General features: G+C 32.6%; 1 protein-coding gene and 2 long non-coding RNA genes across 4 annotated transcripts in view; 2 read left to right on the top strand and 1 right to left on the bottom strand.

Moving 5' to 3' along the window:
- The first annotated feature begins 8,052 nt into the window (after window positions 1-8,052).
- Window positions 8,053-19,637, top strand: part of LOC108205450 (putative F-box protein PP2-B12) — a 36,196-nt gene continuing 24,611 nt past the window's right edge. The window contains exon 1 of one of the 2 annotated variants that reach the window (XM_064085795.1): window positions 8,053-8,207. In XM_064085795.1, coding sequence (XP_063941865.1) covers window positions 8,162-8,207 — 46 coding nt within the window. In that variant the 5' untranslated portion in view covers window positions 8,053-8,161. The remainder of the gene's footprint in view (window positions 8,208-19,637) is intronic. The other variant, XM_017375415.2, reaches the window with a different exon arrangement.
- LOC135149889 (uncharacterized) lies at window positions 8,203-13,810 on the top strand. The gene is made up of 2 exons (XR_010288099.1): window positions 8,203-8,281; window positions 13,251-13,810. It is a non-coding gene; the product is annotated as an uncharacterized LOC135149889 (long non-coding RNA).
- LOC108199216 (uncharacterized) lies at window positions 18,379-19,608 on the bottom strand. The gene is made up of 2 exons (XR_001802336.2): window positions 19,508-19,608; window positions 18,379-18,728 (listed from the first exon to the last, which is right to left on the bottom strand). It is a non-coding gene; the product is annotated as an uncharacterized LOC108199216 (long non-coding RNA).

Below are 19,637 nucleotides of genomic sequence, written 5' to 3'. Positions count from 1 at the left end.
CATAATTTTTACAGGAATCAAGCAGCTGAATATATATTCAGAATTGTAAATGAAACTCTATGTAAATGTTTGGTTTAGTTTTTTTATTTGGATCCAACATGCATATAAAAAATTTAATGTTGAAGATTTCGAAAGAAGAGAGAGTGCTTGTGCATTCCTTCCTCGAGTTTTTTTCTTCGTTTCCGGCCTCCTCTGGTCCCTTCTTGTTCTTCAATCTTGTACGCACAAATCCATCCATTACATGTGTCATGTTTTGTTGGTATGAGCTTGGTGTAAAATGATTGGTTCTTGTTACTTATCCCCCTTGAGTTTTGGTAGATTATTTGATTTACTAAAACAGATGGATGATGGAATAATGGTCTGTTTGGGAACTTATTTTTGAAATTTTAAGTACTTATTTCTTTTAAAAGATATATATTTATAATAATATTTAAAATATAAATATTAATATGTTTTATATTCGTTATTCAGTAAAAAAATAGGACTTATTTCAGAAAGAAAAAAAAAAAGTAGAGTTATATGTAGTTTCTCTATAAATAAGCCTTTATTTCTGAAAAATCAGTTTAGACAAACAGGCACAATATCTAATTTTCGATCATGTTAAAAAGCGCATTAATAGAAAGATAATATTACTCCCTCCGACCCATTTTAACTGTTTTGACTTTTTTACACGTATTTTAATATGTTAAAAAAATCACATCTAAACATAATTATTCTTTATAAAATTTATATCAAATAAAAGTTGAGAATCTAAATTTTTATTTGATATAAGAATTGAATTTTTTTATTGAGTGTAGATATGTCTTTTTTGCACCTCAATATACGTGTTAAAAAGTCAAACATCAGTTAAAATGGGACGGAGGGAGTATTAGATTTTACTCTCAATAGTCACTTTTTAATTGTCTATTTTCGAATCATAATAAAAAGCGCATCAATAGAAAGATAATTTGTTAGATTTTACTCTCAACACTTACTTTTTAATTGTCTGTTTTTTATTCTTAATGGTCAAATTGACCAATATGATTTAAATAAATATATATACATATATATATATATATATAATTGGAGAGATATTAAAATAATTATATTATGGTACCTAAATTCGACCAATAAACCTAAATTTATGGTTCAATTTAGAATATTTTTTTTGAATTAAACCTAATTTGTGAAAATTGGTATCGTATGAGTATCGTTGCTAGTATTCAAACTTCAATTTGACTACTTTAGATTTAAATTTGAATATTACTAACACCTTCAAAATTGTTTTGATCCGTATGAATATCAAGAATCCTAAATTTATGATTATAACATCGTTAGAATCTCTTTAATGAAAATATTTAGATCAAAAAATGAAAAAGTTAAGTGGCCTAAAAAAACATATTCTTTAATAAAATATCAATAGTTTAAGGACTTATAATATGATTTTCCCAACTTTAAAATATTATATTTAAATCCTAAAAATTCTGCATGAACTTTAAAATATTATATTTAAATACTAAATTACACGTGAAATTAAAATCACATGCTATTTTTTGTAATTTATATATTGTTAAACTTTGCAGAATTGCTTGTTGTATATCAGTAAACTAAGAGAGTTGTATTTACAAGTGGAGAGAAAACAGTATGTGAAAACATTATGTAAAAGCTTGAGAAGAAAGCTATCTCTAGTAGTGTTTATATATAGCAACTAACTAGCCACTACTCTGCACCTAACTAGTAACTAACTCTGTAACCAACTCAAGTGACAGCCTGTATGTGTGAGCTGTCTTGAACAACCTGGAACCTTCTTGCCACCTTTATCATCTTCAGCTCTGGCTGTATTCTTTGCCACTGCACTACTATCTTCAACATCCCCCCTCAAGTTAGGACTGTTTGTTGTACAAACTCCTAACTTGGATAAAAGATCATTGAACTGATTGGAAGGAGAGACCTTTGTGAAAACATCTGCCAGTTGAGATTTGGTTGGAAGATAAGTCAACTGTAATAAACCTTCAAGTACTTTGTCCCTAGTAAAGTGACAGTCCAATTCAATGTGTTTAGTCCTTTCATGGAATACTGGATTCCTTGCTATATGCAAAGCACTCTGATTATCACAATGTAAGGTCACAGGTTTTAGATTGGTGACACCAAGATCCTCCAACAATCTTACAGCCCATGTTACTTCTGAAGCAGCAGAAGCCATGGCCCTATATTCTGCTTCAGATGAGGATTTAGATACTGTAGGCTGCTTCTTTGATTTCCAAGTGATTGGTGATCTACCAAATAACAGAATATAGCCTGTGATTGATCTTCTAGAATCTGGACATGAAGCCCAATCTGCATCAGAAAAAGCCTGTAATTTCAATTCATCTGATGAATTGAGCAGAATACCTTGATGAACAATAGAGTTAACATATCTCAAAGTATGCTCCAAAGCATGCCAATGTGACATCCTTGGTTCACACATAAATTGGCTCAAGCACTGCACTGTATATGCCAAGTCTGGCCTAGTGTTAGTGAGATAGTTTAACTTTCCCACCAAGGACCTATATTTCTCAGGATTATCCAGTAATTCACCTTCAAGCTTGCTTAATTTGAGATGTACAGGCAATGGAGTAACCACAGATTTAGATAAATCTAATTCTGCTGATTTCAACAATTCTTTAGCAAATTTTCTCTGACTGAGAATAAATCCATCTGCTGTATATTCAATTTCAATCCCAAGAAAATAATGAACCTTCCCTAGATCCTTAATACTGAACTGAACATCCAAATGCTCTTTGATAGACTGAATACAATCTGTATCTGTCCCAGTTAGCAACACATCATCAACATAAACTGCAGCAATACAAATCTTGCCTGCCTGATTTCTGACAAACAGACTATAATCATTCTTGCTCTGAGTGAATCCTTGACTCAACAATTCAGAAACCAATTTAGTATTCCACATCCTTGATGCCTGTCTTAATCCATAAATTGATTTTCTGAGCAAACAAACTAGATTATGAGGATTTGGTATCCCTTCAGGCACAGTCATATAAACTTCCTCCACCAGATCCCCATGCAAAAAAGCATTATTTACATCTAATTGATACACAGACCATTTCTTGCTAGCTGCTAAAGCAAGTAAAATTCTGACAGTTCCCATTTTCACAACAGGTGAGAATGTTTCTTCATAATCAATTCCATATTTCTGATTAAAGCCTTTTGCCACAAGTCTGGCCTTGCACCTTTCTAAACTGCCATCAGCTTTCAGTTTCACTTTGAATACCCATCTGGATCCTATAGCCTTTTTACCAGGTGGTAAAGGAACTAAATCCCAAGTGTGGTTTTTATGCAAAGCTGCAATTTCATTCTGCATTGCATCAATCCATAAAGGATTACTAGCTGCCTCAGCATAATTTTTAGGCTCTGTCAAGGTACACTGAGCCACAGAAGAACTATTTTGAACTAAATTACACCAATGTGTATTAGTAGTGGTATGACATTGATAGGAGTTCAGATATGATGGGGTTTTGTGTGTTCTGGAAGATCTTCTAACTACTGGTGGTATAGCTGATGTACTAATATCAACCAAGGTAGAAGAAGATTGAGCAGTATCAGATTCTTGATTATGCTGATCAAGTGAATCAGAGGAAACTGGAGCATTAGATGGAGTATTAGTTTGAAACTGTGTGAAAGGTTCATCAGGATTAGGAATACTAGCTGGAATATCTGAGCAGAAATCATGATTAGTGATTTTAGGAATATAAAATCCATCTAAAACATGTGAAGATCCTGACTGATGATGAAAAGGAAAGTGGTTCTCATGGAATATTAAATCTCTGGAAATGAAAACCTGTCCAGTATTTAAATCTAATACTCTGTAACCCTTCTGTGATGGAGAATATCCAACAAAAACACATTTTGTAGCTCTAGGATCAAACTTGGTTCTATTAACAGTAGAAGTAGCCACAAAACAAAGACAGCCAAAAGACCTTAAAATTGTAAGATCTGGATTTTCTTTGTATAATCTATGATATGGTGTATCATTAGATATACTTTGTAATGGAATTCTGTTAATAAGAAATGTGGCACACATGACACATTCTCCCCAGTATTTAGGAGGCAACTTAGACTGAAAAAATAAGGATCTAGCAGTTTCAAGAAGGAACCTGTGTTTTCTTTCAACTACTCCATTCTGTTGTGGAGTATAACTGCAGCTTGTTTGATGAACTATTCCATGTTGCTGAAATAAAACCTTCATTTCACCAAAACAAAACTCCTTTGCATTATCAGATCTAACCACTGCAACTTTTGTTTTGAACTGAGTAGCAACATAATGAAAGAAGCTAGTTAACACTTGAACACAATCTGACTTATGTTTAAGCAAATGTACCCAAGTAAATCTACTAAAATCATCAACAATTGTTAAGAACTGATTACATCCAGAAGGAGATTTCACTTGATAAGGGCCCCAAATGTCTATATGAATCAATTCAAAAGCAGCTTTAGTTTTGATACTACTATGAGGAAAACTATTCCTAGTCTGCTTGGCCATTGGACAAATTTGACAAACTGTATTGATATTTGACAAATCAATCTGAGGTAGAAGCAACTTGATCTTGTCAAAAGGGATATGTCCAAGTCTGAGATGCCAAACTCTTGGATCATTAACAGCTACATGACAACTCTTAACTCCTGCAGAACTGGAAACTTTATCAATACTGTATAATCCTCCTTGCTTTTCACCAAGTACCATCTGAAGCTTGTTCTGTGAAAGGTCCTGTAAAATGCACTTATCTTTTGTGAATAATAATTCAAAATTTAGATCTTGACAAATCCTTTGCACAGACAACAAGTTGAAGTGGAAATCAGGAACATGGAGTACATTTTCCAGTATAATATCTGCAGTAAGTTTCACTGATCCAATATGCCTAATTGCCACTTGTTTACCATTAGGAATAGTAATGAATTCAGGTATTGTAACAGATTTATAGTTGATGAAATCTGTTAAATTAGAACATATATGATCTGTAGCTCCACTATCAATGAGCCATCCAGTTTTAATATGATGCTCAGTGAGGAGACAGAATTTACCTGCTAACAATGCATGATGTTCATTGTTGTCCTGATTAGTGGAAGAACAACCAGCTTGTCCTCCTGAGATTCCTGAAACATTCTGATTAGTAATCATTGACAAAAGATGATTATACTGAGCCATAGAAATAGGAGCAGAATCATCTGTATTTCCACAAGCAACAGCAGCAACTTTCTTGTCCTTAAAACCTTTGAAACCAGGTGGATAGCCATGAACTTTGAAACATCTCTCAATACTATGACCTGAAATTTTGCAGTGAGTGCAAAAGTATTTAGAGACTTTCTTGTTTCCAGTGTTGTTAAATTGCTGCTTCTGTGAATTAGCTTGCTTATTGCTCTGTTCATATGACTTGTTGTTGTTGTTGGCCAAACATGCCAATGATTCAGTATTAGAAGAGAAACTGGCAATTTCTTGATGTTTTTCTTCCTGTGAAAACATCCTAAAAACAGCAGTGAGAGTAGGAAGAGGCTGCATCATGAGAACATTGCCTCTGATTCCTGAGAATTTGTCACCAAGCTTCATCATAAACTGAATGAGTTGATGATTTTGTTGCCTTTTCTGGACCTTGAGAGTAACATTGCAAGTACATTTTCCACATTCACAAGCTGGTAGTGGATCTGCATCAGTTAAAGCATCCCACAGAGACTTGATTTCAGTAAAGAAAGCAGAAATTGACTTAGAACCTTGCTTCAAATCAGTCAACTGTTGCTCAATAGCATACAATTGAGCCATAGATGTATGTCCAAAACGCTCATTGAGATTATTCCAGATCTCAGTAGCATTTTTGAAGAACAGAACACTTTGAGCAATTGTTTCATCCAGATTAAAGAGTAGCCAAGAACAGACTAAATCATTACAACGATCCCAAGCCTTGAGTTCAGGTGAATTTGCAGCAGGTTTAGGAATTGAACCATCAATAAAACCTAATTTGTTTTTCACAGATAAACTCAACAAGATCGATCGTTGCCAATTGAGGAAACCAGTACCATTGAATTTCTCAGAAACAATTTGTAAAGAACTCGAATCAGATGGATGAATATAGTATATACTAGACTGATCATTCATTCCACCACGATTATGAATATTCCAAGCATTATCTCCCATTTTAACAGTAATCAATCGAAAAAGAATTGCAGAATCGAAAAGAGATCCAAATCTAATCACAGGAAATCAATTATGTCTATTTGTGAACAGAAAACACCTTAATCTTGAAGAAATCTGAACTGAGATGAACGAAAGAAGAAATCCGCCATTAATGAATTGCAGCAAGCTAGGATCGTGTTCTATCGCTCTGATACCATGTTAAACTTTGCAGAATTGCTTGTTGTATATCAGTAAACTAAGAGAGTTGTATTTACAAGTGGAGAGAAAACAGTATGTGAAAACATTATGTAAAAGCTTGAGAAGAAAGCTATCTCTAGTAGTGTTTATATATAGCAACTAACTAGCCACTACTCTGCACCTAACTAGTAACTAACTCTGTAACCAACTCAAGTGACAGCCTGTATGTGTGAGCTGTCTTGAACAGCCTGGAACCTTCTTGCCACCTTTATCATCTTCAGCTCTGGCTGTATTCTTTGCCACTGCACTACTATCTTCAACATATATTATTATACATGCATTGACATGTCAAATGAACCTGATGAATTTATAAAAAGCGGGAATCAAACTTAATCGATGAATTCACAGAACAAGGATTAATTGAATTGATCGGGGATTAATGGGATTGATCGATGATTAATGAGATATTTAATCAGTTCGGCAAGTTATGGAACAGAGATTAATCATGATTAATCATCGATTTCGAGTTACGGAACAATGATTAATCGGTGATTAATCATCGACTTTTACAACAGAATAGTCATACATATGGATCACAAATTCATAATTTTACTTTCAGAAATTTAAAATTAGACGCACTCCGCTCCGTTAGCATTAAAAAAAAGAGTTAACTATATTGTGTTTACTTGATGTATGCACTTTGTGTATATGTGCATCTTGTGTGCTTCATCTGTCAACTAAAAAGATTGTGTGCTTGAACTATTCGCAATCATGTGTATAAAATGACATAACTTCCGTCAGTTACTTCAAATATATAGTGATCCTTTCTTGGTTTTTGGTTTTGTATAATATGAGCAAGAATCAAATACTTGCTTGAACTCTGCTCACTTCATTAATTTAAAAGCAATATATAGAGTGCAGTTTGGCCCTCGACCAACCATGTGTACTGTTCAAGTCTAAATAATACAAACCGGTGATGGTATGAATTTTTTTTGAAAGTGCATATATTTATTTAGTATATATTATATTATATTGTTATTTGATTTACTTTATGACTTATATTACTAATATTTTATATGTTGATTTACATGATTATAGAATCTAGATTTTCATTTCAGTGAAAATTAAAAGATTTAGCGATAAATTTACAATTATATTTCAATTATAACAGAATATAAGAAATAATAGTTATTCTATTTACAAAAACTCTTTTAATTGGGTTTGAATATAAAAAATTAGAAGTTACATTCTAATTACCGACCCTACTTTTATTTGAATTTAACCAAACCTCTTTCTATTTTGTTTTAAATATAAAAAGAATGAGAGGTGTATTTAATTCACGAAATTAATTTTATTTGATTTAGAACGTAAAATTATGAACTATATTTTATAATTAAATATTATATATAATATATGCTATTATTGTGTAATCTTAGATGCTTATTTTACGATGTTTATAACATATACAAATACAAGCCATTTTCTAATAATAAAAGTCATTTCTATTTAATTTTTACAAAAGTTCATTTTATTTTTTTATGATTATTTTCTGCGAATTTTATTTTGTTATTGAAACCTCACAACTATTTTAATATATACATATGTCTTCATATGTCTAGTACATATGTCTACACATCGCACCATTTTTGTGAAAATTAGGTACACAGCTCAATTGATACAAGAGCTGCACAAAATGCACAAACTGTATAGTTGAAGCATACATAATGCATTTAACTCTTTAAAAAAGCTCTCACTCGTCTAATTTAGATGAGCGGATATGAACCAAGCCTTCATAACAAAGGCGTGAGAGTATAAACACCGATGGCCGGAGAAGAGATTGAAGACGCTGATTTATTCGGAAAGCTACCTGAGGAATGCTACAAGAAAGATGTGTTTCTCTTCCTCATTGATAATCATGTCATCTTTGATGGGAGTACTCTGGTAATTTGCATCTCATTTTCTCATTGTTTTTACATTATGTTATTGTTTGGCAAAGCTTAACAGGTTGTTCTTGATGTTTGCGCAACAGAATTTGAAAATGCTAGTTTTAATTTATTTTTATTATTGATATTTGATATTACAAATATATAGAGGATCATTTCAAAAGATAATTATAGAATATTTTAGAATTATATTAATAATTTTATACATGATAATATTATACATTGCTTTACTTACTCTAAAACAAGTAAAAGCACAGAAATTGATTTAACAAAAATAAAAGAAATTTATACATGATGCTTTACTATAAAATAAGTAAAAGCACATAAATTGATTTAGCAAAAATAAAAGAAAACAACATGACCTGAAGCAGAGCAATATTACTAATAAGACCAAAAATAAAAATATATTGACGCATGCTTGGTGCACAAAATGAAGCTTGCTTGAAGGTAGTGCTGGCCAAACGGGCGGGCCGGGCCGAATTTTCATCGGGCCGGGCTACAGATATATGATTCGTAACCGGCCCGTCTGATTACGCGGGCCGGTCCGGTTCCGGGCCGATTCGTAACGAATCAACTCGTGAACCGATTCGCGGGTTCACGAGTTGAAACGGTTCATTTTTATTTTATTTTTTAATTTATTTTTTATGTTTTTTAATCAAATATTTGTTTTAAATAATCATTTTATTTTATAAATAAAAGAAGTCAAGAGAAAAGAAGTCAGGAAAAAATAAAATAAAGCATGAAACAAAGGAACCTGGAACTCGCGGGCGGGTGGACCGAATGATTCGTTAGATTCGCATGATTCGTTCGATTCGTGTAATAATTCGTCTGATTCAAATTGCACAAGTTTCTTACCATTTACAAACTTTGAAAGTGTTTTTTATTAAATAATTATTCAAACTAACGCTGGGCATTTGAATATATAAAACTCGATATTTACCTTCCTCCTCGATTCATATTTACATGTACATTAAATTATAGAATATTATTTAATATTATAAAATAGGTCTTTAGACTTTTTAAATTGTTTTGATGTATGAATTAATTTTTAGAATTATTATTAAATTGTTATTTTAATATAAATTAATAAATATAATATTATTAAAATTTTAAATTTTTACAATTATGATATGATATATAGGGTAGCACTCCATAGCATACCCTCTTATATGGAGTTACGTAGCACACCATTATAAATATATACATAATATATATTCTATTATATTTTTTATGAAATATAATTGCAAATTTTGATTATTAAACCGAAAACGAAGTTATACAATTTTTTTTTATTCCAAAGATCATCTAAAATTATGCAATATCTCAACATGATTCTATAACAGAATAATAATCATCCAGAGTTATTCTGTTGTAGAATCAGTTTCGAAAATATATTTTTTTTAATCAAATTTTAAGTGTTAAATTACTTAAAATAGATTTATTTTATAGTATTCTATATTAGAATCACGTTTTATATGTATTCTATAATAGAATTTATAATAAAATTGATGATTTATAGTGGCGCACTATGTAACTCCATATAAGGAGTCCCTCTCTGGAATGTTGGCCTATATATATTCCAAATATTACGGTACTCTAATTTTATAACTCTAATGACTTTGTAGATGTTAAAATATTTATTTAATATTAAATAAAAGTAGGAAGATAAAAAGTTAAAGAAAATATTAAAAAATTTAACGTTTGACTGATTCGTTGACCGGCTCGTTGGATGATTCGTTCAGCTCGTTCGTTCGATGATTCGTTTGGGTCAGATTCGTATGATTCGCGGTCCGGTTCCGAATTCCTACCTAATGATTCGTATTCGATTCGTAAAATTTAACGAGTCGGGCCGGGCCGAATCAAACCCGTCACGAGTCGAATTTTAACGATTTTTATCCGGTCCGGTTCCGAACGAGCAGTTCGAACCCGCTCATTTGGCCACCTCTACTTGAAGGTGTTGGTTAGGTCACAGATTTTCTATGTATATAAAAATAAAAATTACCAAGCGTAGCATGCAAAAATACTAGTAATAAATATATTCTCTTTTGTGTGATTCACAAAGAAACAGATAATGTATAGTGGCGGAACCAAGAGGGGTAGGGGATGCTAGAGCCCCCGACCTTGAAAGAATAGCAGAATTTTTTTTTAGCACCCGCTAAATTATTGATGTCATTATAATTCGGAGACACCCGTACACACTGCTTATCCTTTTGAGTTAGCTCTGGAAACTAAAGATTAGTTGCATTTTCTTTTAATATTGTATGTTTTTTCATATTATGGATATTTTATAACTAAATATCTGAGCCCCTAAATTTTATTCTTGGTTCCGCCACTGATAATTTATATATATATATATATATACACACACATATATATATATAGAGGGTTACTCTAATGAGAACTTCTTAAAATGAGAACCGTGAGAATTTCCTTAATTTATCATATTTTGGCTAATCTAAACATCAAACTAGTGGGTGCGCAATATAAAAAATGTATATAAAACTAGTCTCTTCCTAGCTAGTCAAAAAAAAAATTCAAAAAAAAAGGTCCACTGCCACGTCATCAGTGATTTTTTTATATTTTTTTTTTCGGCTAGCTAGGTGGAGACCTTAATGATATTGCATAATTTTAGATGATCTTTGGAATAAAAAAATTGTATAACTTCGTTTTCGGTTTAATAATCAAAATTTGCAATTATATTTCATAAAAAATATAATAGAATATATATTATGTATATATTTATAATGATGTGCTACGTAACTCCATATAAGAGGGTATGATATGGAGTGCTACCCTGTATATATATATAGGCAAGTGCTCAAATGAGAACTACACACTCATGTGAGATATGAGATCTAATCAAGGCCATTAGATCAATCTAATCTGATGGCCCCCCTAGAATTCACCACACACAATGAACCTGTACCCTCCCACACATGATCCACAGATTCCCCTCCGTTTTTAATTTGATTTTTCCCGTCAATTGGTAAACTTTTTTCAAAATCCGACTTCATTGAATTTTTATTCATCTCTGAACGATCAATTTCCATACCATATTTGCTATGTTTCGACATGGTTCTCATTTAGTTCTCATTTTAAGGGTTCTCACTAGAGTAACACTCTATATATATATATATCATGACTTTTTTTCTGTGCAACTTCTGAGGGTGTTAGCTAGGTCACATATTTTCAATGTCTAACAGATTTATTCTATTTTGTGAGATTCACCTATCAACAAATAACATATATATATTTCATAAACTTTTTGATACAATATTAGATTAAAACAAAAGTAATTATATTTGAAAAGATACTGAAAATATAAATGTTTTCGAATTATTGTCGTCTTTGCTGGTTTTTATCATTGTTATGCATATTTGTCCGTTAACTTCAACGGAAAATGTTGGATTCTTGTTAGCTGTTGCATGGATTCCATTCTTTTGCGGGAGGGTACCCTGCATTCCGAATCTCATTCTCAATAAATTTACAACACGTAGTCTTAGGAGGTCGCACGAGATTGCATCAAGTGATGACGATGTGCAAAAAGCGGTATGTGTTTCACCATACATTTATATAGGGTTAATTATCATGTCACCTACTTAATAATAATTATCAAGTAAGTGAACTACTTGATCATTAACCTTATATAAATGTATGGTGAAACACATACCGCTTTTTGCATATCGTCATCACTTAGATGCAATCTCGTGCGACCTCCTCAGACTATATGTTGTAAATTTATTGAGAATGAGATTGGGAATGCACGGTACCCTCTCGCAAAAGAATGAAATCCATGCAACAGCAAGAATCCAACCTTTCCTGTTAAAGTTAACGGACAAATATGCATAACAATGATAAAAACTAGCAAAGACGACAATAATTCGGAGACATTTATATTTTCAGTCTCTTTTCAAACATAATTTACTTTCTAATCTAATATTGTACCAAAAAGATCATGAAATATATATGTGTTATTTGTTGATAGGTGAATCTCACGAAATTGAATAAATCTGTTAGACATTGACCTATCTAACACCCTCAAAAAGCCGCACTCAGAAAAGGTCATGATATATATGTTATTTGTTGACAGGTGAATCACACAAAAGAGAATATATCTGTTCCACATTGAAAACCTGTGACTTAGCTAACACCCTCAGAAGCTGCAATCTGGGCACCAGCATGCGTCAATATATTTTCATTTTTGGTTTTACTAGTAATATTGCTCCTGCTTCGCACACGGTAATGTTGTTATATTTAGTTATATATTTCATTTATTCGTTGAATTATTATAAATTTTTATTATCTGTGTTTGTATTTTATTTTTGAATTTTGTAACTTATTTTTGTCTGATATAAATTATGGGTTTTTCTAGTGTGTGCCCATGAACACACACTAACAATTACTTTTTGTTGAGGTGGAGGGCTTTTACAGGTCATTTTTGTGCATATGTAGGGGCCATGATTATTAATGAGGTTTTGGCCAATAAAAACCCTGCACCTCAACAAAAAGTGGTTGTTATGCGCACACACTAGAAAATCCGATAAATTATTATAATTATGTATGTATTGAAACATTGTAGCATAGATCTTCCAAATATTTCTAATAAAGATGAAAATACGATCAAAAACCAACAATTATGTAAAAAGTTAAATGAGAATGAAATGCATGAAGTCTTTGAGTACTCAAATTAAATAGAAAATGAATATCCAAAACTAAGTAATTCATAGGCAAATTTTCGTAAACCGGCTGTTATTAACCACAGGTAATTTCCAATCTTGAAACTCTATGTCTCCAGTGTTGTTCTTCCGGTAATAGCAGCATCCATTTCTCCTGTTTCAAACAAAGAAACCTCCTTAAAATGTATTCTCGAAGAAGTTTATCGTTAAAAATATGAAAAGGATATATCAAAACGTAAACAAAAAAATATTTAATAGGAGAAATACTGACCCTTTTTTTTTTCTTGCTAGCTGACTTTGCAGAACCTGGAGTGTGAAGAATCACCCAACTGAAAGCTAGAATCCTGGGATAGTTAAGAATTGTTATAGGTCTCATGCTTGAAGAAATGGATAAATATTTCAGACCTCTAAGTAAAACTTACAAAATCAACTATATATTTATGTTCTTTAGGCATGAACTTACATCTGCAGGCTGCAGCTGATATGGTATCCATGTTTGATTCCGTGAATGTAGTAGATGTTATTCCAGAAGAAGAAGTCCCTGATTTATAAGCATCTGTAGCAACAAAAAGCTTTCTTTTGGAAACCACATTGTCCTTCTTAATTTCTATCAGCAGCCGTACTTCTTTCCAGGTTAGTTCAGTAACTTCCTTTGGAAATGCATTTGGTGTCTTCTTGAACCCAAGAAACAAAGAAAATTGAAAGTGTTGGTTGTTGTAATGAAAATGCTTGTGGTATGTGTGTTGAAGTTATACATACCTTGAGGAAGTCTGCAATCAATTTTGTTGCAGTCGTGCCTTCTCTTTGTTGCACGGTTCATCAGGATGAAATTAAAAGCTTCTTTCTCATCATCTCTAAGTATAACAATCCTAAACTTGTAAATAAACATTGAGCAGAACAATGTTTTTTTTTGCATTCACGTACAATACCCAAGTAAAAGAATGTAGTAGGTTTTTTAAGCAGTCTTGTTCGTGTATCGAACCTTATTTCTGCTACTGGGAGGTTCCTAATGATGACAATATAACTTTCCTTCCTTTTTCTCAAGTCCGGTCTGGCATCCGCGAGCTGTACCTTTTGTTCAACACTGCTATTCTTTACAATGCAGAAAACCTGTTTCTGTTGACAGAAATTATAACAAAATTGTTAGAATATTTCTTTTGCAACTGCAAAATATAGGTATATATTTTGGCTGAAATCTTCAAACCCTGATGCTCTCTGTTCCTCCTATCTCGCCGGGTTCTGTTAAACCAAACATCTCTATGGCAGGAGCAACATAGTTTTGCACTGCTATTTTAGAAATCCCATCACCAATTATGTATCCTTCTTCAATAAGCCTGCAATGTGTGATATTTTGAGAATGGAATGAACCAAATAGTGCATCATCACTGCTGAAACACATTATAAATTTTTAAGGATATACTATTCACAGACCTATTCCGCATTAGAGTCACGGCATCGATTTCCAAATTTAGGTAAACCTTTGATGATGGCAGCGTGCTGATTTGCACAGAATCTTGCACAAAAAAAAAAAAAATGAAAAACGTAACTTCTGTTAAGGGATGTCCTTCCCTCGGCTTTGTGTTTGGATAATGGTTACAGCTCCCGGACTTGGCTATTCGAGGGTCCAAATATAAGCTCCTTTGTGATTTCTTCCCCTGGGATCCCAACAGAAGCCTTTATAGGCATGTGAAGTCCATAGCAAACGTAATCCGAGAGACTAAACACAAGATAAGCTTCATAGGCTGTCTCATGACAATCTTGAAGTGGGTATTTTTTCCATACACTTCAAACCAAATCACATGACCTAGCACCGGATACTGTTATACGCTGTTTTTAACAATGACAACATGAAAAACTTATCATACAACACATGCATATAGATCTCTAAGTAACAAAAGGTAATTATTGCCCAAAAACAAAATGACAGTAAAATTCCACCTTCTCGTCCAGTAATCTGTTTCAAGCTGTGTGATTGAGAGTTTTCATGTCATTTTGAGGCACATCTTCCCACTACATTTTTCTAACCAAAACCTCTGTCAGGTGAACAGAACGACATATTAACTTAAATAAAAAAAAAATGTCTAAAATAAAGAAAGACTTTCAATCAATTTTTACCAGTGACAAATTTAAACCGAAAAGTAATTACAGATCTGATCCTTTTAGGAACAAGGGGCAAAAGACAATAAGAATCAATGGTATATATGTAGCCAAAAGATGGTGTATTCTGTTAGTTGCAAATTCATTTAATATGAAACAGTCAAAATCTCTTGATAAAAATCTCTGAGAACAATCATGATAAATTGACAAAAGATTAAAAGAACAATCAAGATCAATTCATATATAATTCAAAGATCAAGAAAAGCTATTAGATGCAAAATTAAGTGAGTTGATCAAGCTTATTCATGATGGGAATAAAGTGAGCACCAGCCTTTGCACATGCTTCAGAGCCTTTTCAACCCTCAATTTTCAGCTCCAATGCTAGCAAACCTCATTTAGTAAGCCAATTCAGAATGAAGTAAGCAAGAGCAAACAAAGGCCTTTTAGTTTCACTCCATTAGAAATTAGGGCAAAGAAAAGGGCTTAGGGGTTTTGTTACTTTATGATAAGAAGTGTGATAAAGAGACAAAAGTCTGTAGTTTAGGGAGTCACAAGCTCACAGTTGTCTGTTTACAGCGACTATTCCTAATTGTGAGTCGGAAGAAAATGACGAGGATTGTGATCAATCTGAAAGTGAATTTAAAATCCAGTATTCATGCATATTTGATATACATACATCTTTCAGAATTTTGCCATCAATACCCTTTATTAATAAGCGAAACCACGTTCGGTGGAATATTAGTACCAGAGTACCAAAATTTGATCATCATATATTATAAACTCCTATTAAAAGTATTATACCCTTATTAAATGATATAAGACGTATATATTGATCAGGACTTTTTTACATAACGATTATTCATGATATAGAATTCTATGACAATACAACTAAGCTCAGTATGGGATGTCCAACTTCTCTTCACTGGTTGAAGTTCCGCAGCCGTTCGAGGAATTGCATGAGAAACTGGACATGGACATGGGATTGGGTCCGCAAGCTGAGTTTTTGGAGGTTCAACCGAACTTTGGGGAAGGCGAAATCATGGCAGAATTTAGGGATGGCAGAGGGAGGCCTGCGGTCATCGACCTAACTGAAGAGAATGCAGATGAAGGTGCTGGAATGGGTGGCATCCAAGATTAAGGGGTGTTTGAGGGAAGGGATATGCTGCTGATGGTTGGTAATTAATGTCGAGAAAAGTATTCAATTTTCTGGTTATCGTTTGTTTAATGATCAAGCTTTTTCCTATGTTCTTTTAGTTTGTTGGTTTTTTAGTCTATTCTACTGTTTGATGTGTTGGATTCGAGTCTCTCTGGAGTTGCGCTAAATTTGATTTGTAAAGCTAGCTTCCGTATTATTTACAACTAAACTAAAAGATTATAACCGGCACTTACTACAGCTTAAATGTGGATTTTATGGAACTCTAACAATATGTTTTATTTTAGTAAAATCATTATATTGTTTGATGATTTTTAAATTGTGAAAATAATATTCAAAGATCAACACATATAAGTTCGTTTATAGCGTCTTTAATCTCGAATAAAATTCAAATTTTAAGTCGTAATTGTTATATTCAATCTAATAGGCAAACGTTATATATAATTATATTTGGAGTTTTTGTAGATATAACAGTGGTGTTGTAGTTGTTTGACAAACTAATATTGTAGTTTTAAAATATTAAAACTAATATAACAGGGTATTGATTTTGAAATCTTTTTATAATTCATAAAATTTTAAAATATTGTATTCAAATACTAAGAACTCGATCTACATGGATTCTACTATACTTTATTTAGAATTCATTAAACTACGTGTAAAATCAAAATTACATACTATCCATTAAAATTCATATATTATTATTAACAGTTTGACTAGTGTGTGCGATGGCACATGCTAAATATTAAATATATTTTTAATTCAATTTGATTAATGTGGTTTTGTATATATGCAGAGTTCACCATTATTAAAAAATTGTGATTTTCTCATAAATACGTGAGTCCAAAATATTAGTTCAACATTCCTGATCGAAGCATTTCTCCCAGCTATATAGTTGAGCTTACAATAGGGCCATGGCTGTAATGTTGGAAACTTTTGTCTCGATTGTCTTTTAAGTACAGGCCTTCAGAAGCATAACTCGACAATAAACATTTTTTACATTTTGACCACAAACCAATATATATATACCCAGCTATCAGAGTATCAGGTGTTTCTCCCCCCTGCCCAGTCCAGTGACAACTATTGTTCATCTATCTGTTTAAAAATTGCATCTATAGCCAAAACTATGGATGGGCATCATGTCAAAGTGGGATTTTGTTTTTAGGTGAATTGATGCAGCCATAATAAAGGACTTCAATTATATTAATTTATAACATCATAGCGCAAAGGAAAGAACTCCTGGGTAACGTATGATAACCCTGTTACAGATATTGAATCTGAAAAACGCATAAAAGATTGGAACAAAGAAGAAAAGACGCTTGAAGCTTAGCATCACAGTTGTATTAAGGTTCTGAAGTAAGAAGTATCAAACGTTCTACTAATAGAAAGCTGTTTTCGAAACTCTCAAGCATCTGCTGATTAATGCACAGGAAGAAATTTAGCGATGTTGTAATTTTTGCTAATTAGTTAGTGATTCATACTGAAGTTTAATTTGGATAAAAAGAAGATTACCGGGGAATAACCTAAATTAGATATATAGTAATAATAGTTAAACACTAGAAATCAAGATACCTATCAGGTCTATTTTCTTATCATCCAAGATTGGGTTTGAATCCTATATAAGCAGATGTTCTTATTATTTGCAGGCTTTGATTATTATCAAAATTGAGACATATTGAGGATTGCTATACAAAGACTTTTCTGGATTCTGCCACAGGGAAACCCCTGGGTAGTGGTTCTTGTACGACTAAGTCACCCAAGCCAATCTTTCAGCTATCATTCTTTTTTTTCTTTTCTTTTTTTAATAATTGTTGTCCTGCATCACTATTATCTACTATATATTAACTTATGTAATTGATAATTCATATGAAAGAATTTAATCTGAATTCACTTCTGGTGGAAATTCATTATTCATTATCTGCGTTACATGAAAAACTGACCGTTTAATTACGTCATCAAATTATTGACAAAACCCATATAAGTATAATCGAGCAGTTACAAAGTGCACATTGGAATGAAAACATGCACTAGCAAACTATTCTCGCCTAATTATATTTCACTTGTGTGAGCTCTTCTGGGGGTGTGGGATTTAGATATCCTATTAAGCCAGCAACAAAAGATAGATTTCGCAGGACTTGGTTTGAAAATTAAATATTTTGGAGGGACGCAAAAGGTTTTAAAGACCAGGCACTTTCCCAAAATTACAATCTTCACAATTCCTTAACAATCTTCATTTTTAGAAGTCACCAAATAGGAGTTACATATAAAATCAGTAACTCTTAAATCTATTATGATTGCCCTAATGTCTCAGCTGTTGTCTTTCAAGTATACTCCATGACATGTAAACCAATGTAGGTCTCTGTCTGATTCCCCTTAACTAAATCTCATCAACTTACCTCAGTATTTTAGCATCTGATAGACATTACTCGTACGTCCTCGTCCAAATCCAGAATAAAGTCAGTTATGTTCTCCGGATCATCTATAGCTTCGTCAAGAGACATGCCATTCTTCCTAGGTTTTTCCTGCAAGTAAAACAACACATTATAGTATCTACAGAAGTAATGAAACATTTAAGGAAACAAGCATGTTAGACAGAATTGATCGTGAACATAAAGAATTATTTAGTTCTCTTTTTGCCTTCTCCTGGAATCATGAAATTCAAAGTGTACTCATGAAAATCGTATGTTTACAAAGCAAGACAAACTATTGGTTGTTGACATGACAACTAAATTTGAACACTCAGATAGTTAACTGGAGCACGTGAATTCAGTCTTTTGAGTGATAGATTGTTTTCCTCAAGACTGTGTGGAAGATACTTAAGTTAAGCCATATAAATATGTTTTGACAGCATCTTTAAGCCAAAAAGGTTCAGTCATATATCAAATAATCATCCACCCCGACATTAAGACACATTAGAGCATATAAGGCTGTGTTCACTTCATGGAATGGAATGAGGGGAGAATGGAATGAAAAATTATATAGAAGTTTTAAGGAGAAAGAAGAAAGTATGAGATAATGGTAACAAAATATGAATGTAGTTAATTTTTTGTGAGAAAGATTGTGAAGAAATATGGTGTTGAAATGGAATGCGCATTCCTTCCAAAACATGTGGGTTAGAGTTATAGTCAAAATAGTAAGGTTAGAATAATTGAAAGAATGAAAATTATATACATTTTCTTTGATCAACACCATTTTAGAGTACAAAATTCATTCCATTCTCCCTCCATTCCATTCACACCAAGTGAACACAACCTAAGTGGAGAAGCCTAAACAAACTACAGCAGAATAGAAAGTGGATTACCTTTGTCTTACGAAGTTCAGGAGTGCTTTTTAGGACACTCCAATTGCGTGTAATTTTCTCGCCCTCTTCACTACTCTCGGCATCACTGCTTCTCCTTCATCCTATCTTAGGAAAACCAAAAGTGTTACCA

This window comes from Daucus carota, chromosome 1 (genome assembly GCF_001625215.2).
Source record: "Daucus carota subsp. sativus chromosome 1, DH1 v3.0, whole genome shotgun sequence".
Taxonomy (NCBI): Eukaryota; Viridiplantae; Streptophyta; class Magnoliopsida; order Apiales; family Apiaceae; genus Daucus; species Daucus carota.
This window is presented reverse-complemented; position numbering and strand designations above follow the sequence as displayed.